At 32.6% G+C, this 8,845-nt stretch overlaps 2 protein-coding genes across 2 annotated transcripts; both read right to left on the reverse strand.

The window, feature by feature from the left end:
- Positions 1-3,506: 3,506 nt before the first annotated feature.
- Positions 3,507-4,754, reverse strand: LOC143534048 (asparagine synthetase [glutamine-hydrolyzing] 2-like; the record flags this gene model as incomplete). The annotated part of the gene is made up of 3 exons (XM_077028649.1): positions 3,507-3,683; positions 3,852-3,961; positions 4,637-4,754. Coding segments are annotated over 3 exons (267 nt in total), but the record flags the coding sequence as incomplete, so codon positions are not given.
- Positions 4,755-4,775: 21 nt separating this feature from the next.
- Positions 4,776-8,599, reverse strand: LOC143534049 (mRNA export factor GLE1-like). Its single transcript, XM_077028650.1, has 15 exons — positions 8,589-8,599; positions 8,302-8,469; positions 8,063-8,209; positions 7,866-7,986; positions 7,625-7,773; positions 7,340-7,508; positions 7,070-7,262; positions 6,840-6,949; positions 6,291-6,361; positions 6,074-6,152; positions 5,890-5,970; positions 5,705-5,788; positions 5,477-5,608; positions 5,236-5,358; positions 4,776-5,140 (listed from the first exon to the last, which is right to left on the reverse strand). Exons 1-15 carry the CDS (start codon positions 8,597-8,599, stop codon positions 4,826-4,828), a joined length of 1,953 nt encoding a protein of 650 aa, XP_076884765.1. The 3' UTR covers positions 4,776-4,825.
- Positions 8,600-8,845: the final 246 nt, after the last annotated feature.

The raw sequence follows: 8,845 nt of genomic DNA on the forward strand, positions 1-8,845 counted from the left end.
CTATTTGGAAACTCAATAGTCTTCAAGGCTAGGAAAACTTCAAATGTATTAAAAGCAAAAGAATAAACATATGCTGATTTTCTAAACACATTTTCTTGTGTTTAAAGACTTTTGCTTGTTTTTGCCTTAAAAGCAAATTGGAAAACAGGTCAGGAAATAAAAATGAAAAATTGGTTTTAATAGGAATCATATTTAATTTATATAGTACAAAATTAGAAACTTAGTTGGCATGGAGTTCAAAACTACTATTTTTATATATACTATAATGATCAATGAAATACATATTAATTACTTTAAATCAATTAAAAATAAAAATTGAACACTATTAATTTTATTGTTATGAAACCATGTTCTTTATCTATGTTTGAAACTGAGAGTAAAATTTTATAGAGCTAATCCAAGCAATTTTTCAGACCGCCTTTTATAGTATTTGGAGAGCAAAGAATAATGCGATAGTTAACGGAATCAACACGAGCCCAAATGCAATCATGGAGGAAATGAATATTTCAACATTTATTTGTGTTAGAGTAAATTGGATCAAATATTTTTTCAATAACTAGTTATTGCCAGTATGCCTTTGTGAATATAATACCGTCATTCAAAAAAAAATCAACCCAACCAATTCTAGTTGAAAGTCGGTTTGATTGTTTTGTTCCTAACCCGTTTGACCCGCCCACTTTACAAGACTTAGTTGTGGTGATAGAAAGAGGATGGTAATTACTAAGAAAACAAAACAATAAATACCATCATCACAAACAATACATTTAGAGCATTAATCAGAGTCTATTGAGTTATTAGTCAGAGTCTAGTTTAGGTGTCGCTAGTGTTCCTTGGGTTCGATATCCGGACTTCGTTAGGCTTTACTACAGTTGATAGGTACACTTGCCTGTCTAGTGGTCTAGCATCAGAAGAGTTTAGTTTTATAAATTTAAAACTAGAGTGTCTAGGTTAGGTTAGGTTTTTATAGACCGCTTTCAGCACATCAGAAGTTATCCAGGATAAAAGTCGCCACCATAGTCATGAAACACGTGATACGAATGCTTCATTTTCAATTTTGCTTGCGAAGCATCAAATTATTCACATTGATACGTTCGTAAATGCTTATAACTTTCTCACACTTTGGTAATATATGCATTATATGATTTTAACCGAATTATGTTCATTTGAATTCCATTGTTTTTCTTTTGAATGATTTTTTTTCCTCAAAAACTTGGACTTAAAGTTTTTAAACTTTGTGCATGTCAACTTTTTGTACGAGTTTGTAGTTATGGTTTTATCAACCAAATTTTTTTGGTAATTGACTAATGTTAACGCATATAGCATGGCCACAAAGGCACAAAGTAAGATTATTACAATATAACTTATTAAATAAACAAATTAAGACGTTACATGTATTGAAATCAGTGCTGCAAAAATCCTGACTAGGCATCGATTATCCTCGATTATTCGCTAGTCCCCACTTCACTAATTAATTTTGGGCTAGTCGGCTAATTAATCGGTTGACGGTCAAATCCGGCTATAAATCGGCGGTTTCTGGCAAGATTCCGACCAATATCAGTGGTTTCCGACGAGATTTCAGCAAAAACCTGCGATTTCCAGTGAAATTGCAGCCAATTTTCGGCCAAAATATGTTTGTGTATGTATAAAACTGAAAATTACATATAGAAATGTGTGTGTATGTGTAAACATAAAATTGAAAAATATGAATTAAAGTCCGATCCGATTTATCCCGATTAGTCACTAGTCCTCACCTCACCGCCTGACTACCGACTAACGATTTTTACGACACTGATCGAAATAGTGTTTGGGTGATTTTCAACTCATCAAGACAAACATTAACTTAGACTATTAAAATAAAAAATAATAAAAATAAACTCAAATTATATGTATATATTAGATAAGAAAATTACATTAAGCTAACAATACTTCCATGATGTGTATGAAATGATAATATGCGGATTTTTTTAATTGTATAATTGGCTAATTGCACTTTAAATGAGCATGGCCTCCATTCTGATGCATGCATATTGGAAGTTGGCCCAATATTATTAAGCCTTGTAGGGCTTGGTATGATCTGCTAGAAGCCTTGAATGCACATAAATGAGTAATGACATACACATACTAAAGATGAAAAAAAATAAAAATAAAAATACTTTGTAATCCAAATCTGGTATTAAGTCCAGTCGGATCTGATCTAGTAGTGAACCGGATTCAATGAAACTTGTCTGGTTGGGGTCCGATCCACCGGTTTATACCAGCTCTTGAATATTGGCTAAATCCGGTATAGGAGAAACCAGTTTGGATTATTTTTGAAATATAGTTGTTATATGCTAAAACCGGCAATTCTTGGAATAAAAAAAATAAAACAATGGTTTATGTATGGGGAGCTTGTTAAATACTTAACCATTGTCTTAATGTGCTCAAAATTAAACGACCTTGAAGTGAGAAACAAAATATTTTATGAACTAATAACACCGATGAAAGCGAAATTTACAAAACATTTTATACAATGTGAAATGTCGCTTGATACTTTTGTTGTCATTGTATTGAACCCTGCCATAAATGTTGGAGGAGTTGAAATTTCGCTTCTAAACACGTATTACAATTTGGGTTTACTCGACGAAGACATGAATTTTACAGCAAATGAAATATCTAAATTTAACAAAACAATTTGGTTGTATAGTCCTTTACGAAATAAGGCTACTAAACGAGTCGAACTATCACCCCAAGTAGTAAGCTCAGAAGGTATGTTGTAACAGATTTTAATAACCTCAAGAGTTTAAAATTTGGATATATTGGCTTTGTAAAAAGGCAAAGAAACCGATTTCCGAATGTAACCGCTATGGCTCATGATCCACTACCGTCTAAGCTTCTATGGTAGTTTTAAATTTGGTTTTAAAATAGACCGGTTTGTGCACATCTAATCCTTGCTATGATCTAACCTTTAGCTCGATAATCTAGTATTTACCCTTTTCCATGCTAAAGATGTCTTCCTACATGAGAATTAAACCGGTGATGAAACCGAGACGAATATTAGTAATTTCAGTCTCGTATCATATTCTAAATTCATATTCCATACCTATTGATCATTAAGTATTGGGTATACAGTATACACGCCGATATCATGCATGTCCGTTAGTTTGTTACTATCCATTATAATTTCCTATATAAGTTTATCACCGGATGAAATTAGAAATATAAAAAAATAGAGAATTAGTAAATTATTCTAATATCCAAAGAATAACAAAATTTTTTTAAATATTTACGTTTTGAGCAACCGGAACAAGTATCACTATTAGTCTATAAGTCCATAACTCGTCACATATCCGAAAAAATCTTTTAAAACTAATATCATGCTCAGTTACATAGTAGAATAGTTCGGTTTTAAGTTTGTAAGCGAATCCGGGTTACTTTGCTCCCCTAAATCAAATTAAGTTTTGCAGGATTTGTAGATCCATGATCCATTATGCCACAATCATGTAACAAGTAACAACTAACAACACAAATAGATCACAACCATACATTATCCATTCATGTCTACAAACTTTATTACACAAACATGTCTCTCTCTATACACATACCAAAATACACTTTGAAACCTATATCCTAATAAAGGACTTGCTCACATGTTCTGGAAGTAGCCATTACTGTGTGGCTGAGATGATGGATGATGGACCTTCAACCTGATAAAACATCATTCACAAGTTTACTTGAAACATGTGAAAGTAACATATACCTAATACTTTCATATTATTCGTTGGGGCCACAGGATATACTCTAGAAACCACTAAAATTAAACCAACAAAAATATGTGACAAGGGTTTATTGAATTTAATATTATGTAAACTTACCATGAATTTTGCACCCCATATCTCTTCCTCAGTTGCGGGAACGGCGGTGATTTTGTTCTTGGGATTTTCATAGCATCTCAGCTCTCCAATCGCGGTCGAGTAGAAGCACCCTGCGTCGGTTCAAATCACGTTATATAAAACGGGCCAAATGAGTCGAAATGTTTTATAAAATGGGTCAAATGGGTCAAACGATTTAGAAAAAGGGTCAAATGAGTCAAACTCGTACATCTCAATCAGGTTTTTCAAGTGTTCCGCTAAAGTCACACAACTTTCATTATGTGTTTCAGTGTTGTTTATTTTAATATTAATGTCTAAACTTTATAAAATTAAGTGACATAAATGAAACGTATATGAATCGTAGTTATTATTTAGTCTGAGTTTTTTCAAATTAACTTCAAGTAGTGAGTGATCTGAACAAAAAAAAACTCACTAATTAAATACTAAACAAGTTACATAATTGTTCAATTTAAGTCGAATTAGAAATAAATAATCCCTAAATAGTAAACAAGATTCATATATGTTTGTTTCATTAGCCTAAATTTGAAAATAAAAATAAATTTAACATTTATATAAAAAATTCACAAGATTGGAACACTAAATAAAAGCTAACTACTTTTGAAGAGAAAAAAAAAACGAGTAACTTTACGACACTTAAAAAACTTGGTTATTGTTGTATGAAGTTTATATTCAATGAATTAGCCATTTATTGAAAACCGACAAAAAGAATATTTTTAGGTCAACTAGATCTTCCTGGACATAAAGATGGATAGAATCAAGAATCGAACCTTGCGGGAAAGAAGCGAGTGACTTGCCACAAGCACCTTTGAGAAGATCAGCATCATTGGCAAATGCAACACACCCATCAGCTGTGATTCCCCAATACAAAGGAACCTTACCAATGCATTATAGCACAAACAAGTAACAACACAAAATTGGGTGTTCAACTTCGAATTCGACAACTAACAATCTACTTGTCATCTACGGTAAGTAAACCTATTCGGTGAATTATAATTATACTGTTGTTGGTACCCGCCGTAGTTATGATATTGTTGTTGATTATCAGACTCGTTCGGGTTGAAATCGCTTGACAACAAATTATCCCGAAGCCGGCATCCTTCAGGTTCCTTTTGGAAATTGTTTGACTGAATGTAACTCTCTAAACTCATCACGGCTTTCGTCACTTTCGGATCTTCTTTTTCCTTCAATGCTTTGAGAAAGTCACGCGATATTATGTTTAACAGCTTCTTGAACTGGTTTTTGTATCTTCTATATAAAGCAAACCCTGCCACCTGAGATATCGTTTTATATCAAGATTTAGATCCTTATACGGTTATAGTAATAATATAACACTTTTATTATTTATAAAACATTTGATATAAATTACCTCAAGGAAAGCCTCAAGTGCTACTAAAGTGTATAAATTCGCGGGTAAAGAATTTAAAAACCTAGCAAGCCATTTCCAGCCTTCTTCGATTCCATGCAGATTTTGGATACCGTTAACTTCAGTCTATTAAAAAAAGTGAATTAATATAAGCAGCGGGTATAAGAGAATTTCTGCTTGTAACAAAATTGATAAACTTTTATAAAAAAAATAATAATAACAATAATAATAATAATAATAAAACCTGAATTAGAGCCCCGTATAGTTTCATATGTTGTGTTAATCTTGCAACATAATCATCAGTACTTTCAAGCTTTCCATTTTCTTCTTGGTAACCAATAGCTCGCAAGTAAGCATCTTTTGACTCAAATACCGCCTACAGAACCAAATTTTTATTCATTTGATAAATTTTCTGTTTTACCGACCCAAATCGACACATTTTTCACATAATAAACAGGATAAAGAAAAGTACCTCTGAGTAAGTTAGATACTTTGGAATTGTGAAGATGCAAACTTGGTTTAATTTGGCAAGAAGAATATCCATGGCGTGTGGAACCTAGATTCACGATGAAAAACAAAGGCGAGTTAAATTCATAAAATGTCTCATCGTTATAATAATTTTTTTAAAGAGAAAAAAACCGTGTGAATGTTTCTTACTTGTGAAGTCACCATAACAATGACATGTCCATAAGCATATAAAGTAGCATTGCTGGTAGCGTTTGTGCAAAAATAGACGATCTGTTACATTAAAACAAGCAAAGTTTAAGCCTTTTCATTGGCATATACATATGATATATACCATTAGTTGAAAAGTATGTTTCAGAATTAATAAGTGAATTACCTTATCTGCAAAGATCCCGAGATTGACGGATTGGGGAAGGGTTGAATTCATAAGTTTCACCAATTCATCTGCTTTTGACCTGGCCAACATAAATTAAAGATGTGGTAAATTGTAAAAAAACAAATTAGCCCATAAGTGAAAAATAAGCTAACCCAAACACTCTATATGAACTTAAAATGTTTCTTGAATTATGATGATAAAAGAAATCGGCACACACCTTACACTCTCTTTTGTACCGGTTATGGTTTTAATACGTCTAGCCATTTGCATACCTTGCTTGTGATATTCCTGCAGAAAAGGTAACTTATCAATAAAAGAATTCTTTTATGGAAACGAGTTTAATAAATCAACTCATAACATATTAGCTGATATTAATGTATGGATCTAAGAGCATATTTTTAAAATGTGCTTACAACAAATATATATAAATTCAAATGTATGCACCAAATTATTATATCAGGACTTTTTACACTAAATAGAACACATTTACACATAAATTGTTTCAATTAAATTAACTAAGCTATAAAATTATTATAGTCTTTGTTTCCTAAACTATTGTTCAAATAAACTAACTTATCAATAAAATTATTATAACCTTATGTTCACTTAATTATCGTTCCAATTAAATTAACGTATCTTTTTTTTTTGCGCGTTGGTGCATACATAGGAGATCATATAAGATGCAAGTTATAGAACGTAGAACAGAATAAACAGAAATATGAGCAAACAAATAACTTTGGAATTTAGCATGTGATTCATGACTTACTTGGTTAGAATCCATATCCGATGCAAAACCTTTTCCAACCACTTCGTTGTATTTTTGCAGCCTACTTTCTTCCATTTTTAAAGCACTCTCAGCAACCTTGAGCACATTTCCTGCAATAAACGCAACCACTTGTAAAGTAAGAAAAATTAACATATTGTAAAAGAATAAAACACATTTTGTCCAAGATACGTTAAACTTTTAACAATACTGGGTAATAATTATAGCTTTACCATCGGGTGCTTTATTGAGTCTGCTAGAACCAGATCCCTTAGAAACCGCTCCTTTTGAAGCAGTCAAAGTCTCGGCAGCCTTTCTTTGACTTTCTGCAAGTGCCACGTCAGCTGCTTCTTTTGCAGCTCTTTCAGCTTCCAATGCTTTGGCTTTTGCTTCTTCCTCTTTCTTCTTTTCAGCTTGAAGTTTGGCCTGCACACAGAATATAAAAAATAAATATAACAGAATCCGATTTGATACAATTATTGAACTGCGTATCTTCTACAAACCTCTTCTGCTTTTAATTTTTCTTGACGGATTTTTTCTTCCTGTAAAGCCTTTTGCTTTCTTTTGGCCTCTTCAATTGCAGCATCGTCTCTTATCTTTTTTTCTTCTATCTGAGATTTGTATTCATGATGCCTTTGAACATCGGTCAAATGATTATCAAGTTCTTCTGCACTACAGAAAGAATAAACAAAAAGATTAACAGGCTAACAACTAATAAGCTCAAGTATAGAGAAAAAACCATAGCAGACTTTTTTTTAATATAATACAGTTTTAACCAACAGACTTACATTTGGCGTTGATATTGCAAATCACGTTTCCTGTCTAACTCACGTCGCGCCTCCTTGTTTTTTTCAGCTCGGGAAAGTGCATTGGTAAATTTGGCTTTTTCATTTGAAAGATCGGCTCCAAATGCAGATATTCGAGCTCTTATTTCTTCCTGTTTATCAAAAGTATTCAAAGAATAAGTTTAATATTGACTACATATCTAACAGTAAAGGTGAGTAAGCAGTAAATAGATCAAAAACACACCGCAACACTAAGCTGGTGTTCATGACTTAGCTCAAGTAATGCACCTTCAATAACTCCACCTTTTTCCATCAAAGACCATCGGGCCCTACTCGTTGACTCGTTATCAGAATCTTCACTGTCACTGAAGAATATTTACATGTGGGAATCATCAATGAAGTCATTATACATTACAAGAAACTGAAATGATGAATAACAACCTTAAACAGAAATCCTCACAACCAAAACGATTACCCATCGTCACACTTTTGCTATTATTCTCCTCATAAACATCATCATCATCAAGTTCGTCATCTGATACATGCATCACAAAGGCCTTTCTGTTTTTATTAGTAACCGGAACATCACTGCAAGAAAAAACTCCTTAGTGGACGATTACTTAAAAAACATGTTAAAGAACACAAGGGCTGTTGAAGATTTTTTAATGATATAATGGTACCTTGAGTGTGTTTTGGTGTAATGTAAAGAGGGCAATGAGGATGCTTGAAGTTTTTGATCTATGGTATTAAGCTCTGATATGAGGTCATCAAAACTCCAATCAGTTTGTGGATCGACTATAATCCCGTTAACACATTGGGGACATTGGAGATCAAATTGTACAATACCCCTGATTATAAAAACATCAATAAAGTTAATAAACCTTTGTTACAGTAAATTTATAATTCAATACCAATGCTACGTTTGAATCTCTCAAATCTTGCATATAAGACTGGATAAAAATAACACATGGCATACATCTTTCTAATAACCCAGGAACCAATGTATCAAAGTGGTTGCTTCAGCTTTGTTGTATAAAAAGTTACGCGTCTGCACAAAAAGAATAGAAGTGAGTACTCGAGTCACATCACACAACCAACACATCATTAGACCAATTGTTATATGCATTTGAATATAAGCATCAAGGTTGAGATCATGCACATAAAATAAAGCCGATTTTATTTGTGTTCGTGAACACATTCGTTTCCTTAATGAACGAACAAGAA

The sequence above is a fragment of the Bidens hawaiensis genome, unplaced genomic scaffold (assembly GCF_021521415.1).
Source record: "Bidens hawaiensis isolate Kalapana, Puna unplaced genomic scaffold, B.hawaiensis_p1.1 tig00010056_1, whole genome shotgun sequence".
NCBI classification, from domain to species: Eukaryota; Viridiplantae; Streptophyta; class Magnoliopsida; order Asterales; family Asteraceae; genus Bidens; species Bidens hawaiensis.

Coding starts and splice junctions, on each gene's coding strand:
- LOC143534049 (XM_077028650.1), bottom strand. Junction 6,950..7,069: donor ACTCAATAAAGCACCCGATG/GTAAAGCTATAA, acceptor CGTTTATTGCAG/GAAATGTGCTCAAGGTTGCT. Junction 5,971..6,073: donor TCGGGATCTTTGCAGATAAG/GTAATTCACTTA, acceptor TTAATGTAACAG/ATCGTCTATTTTTGCACAAA.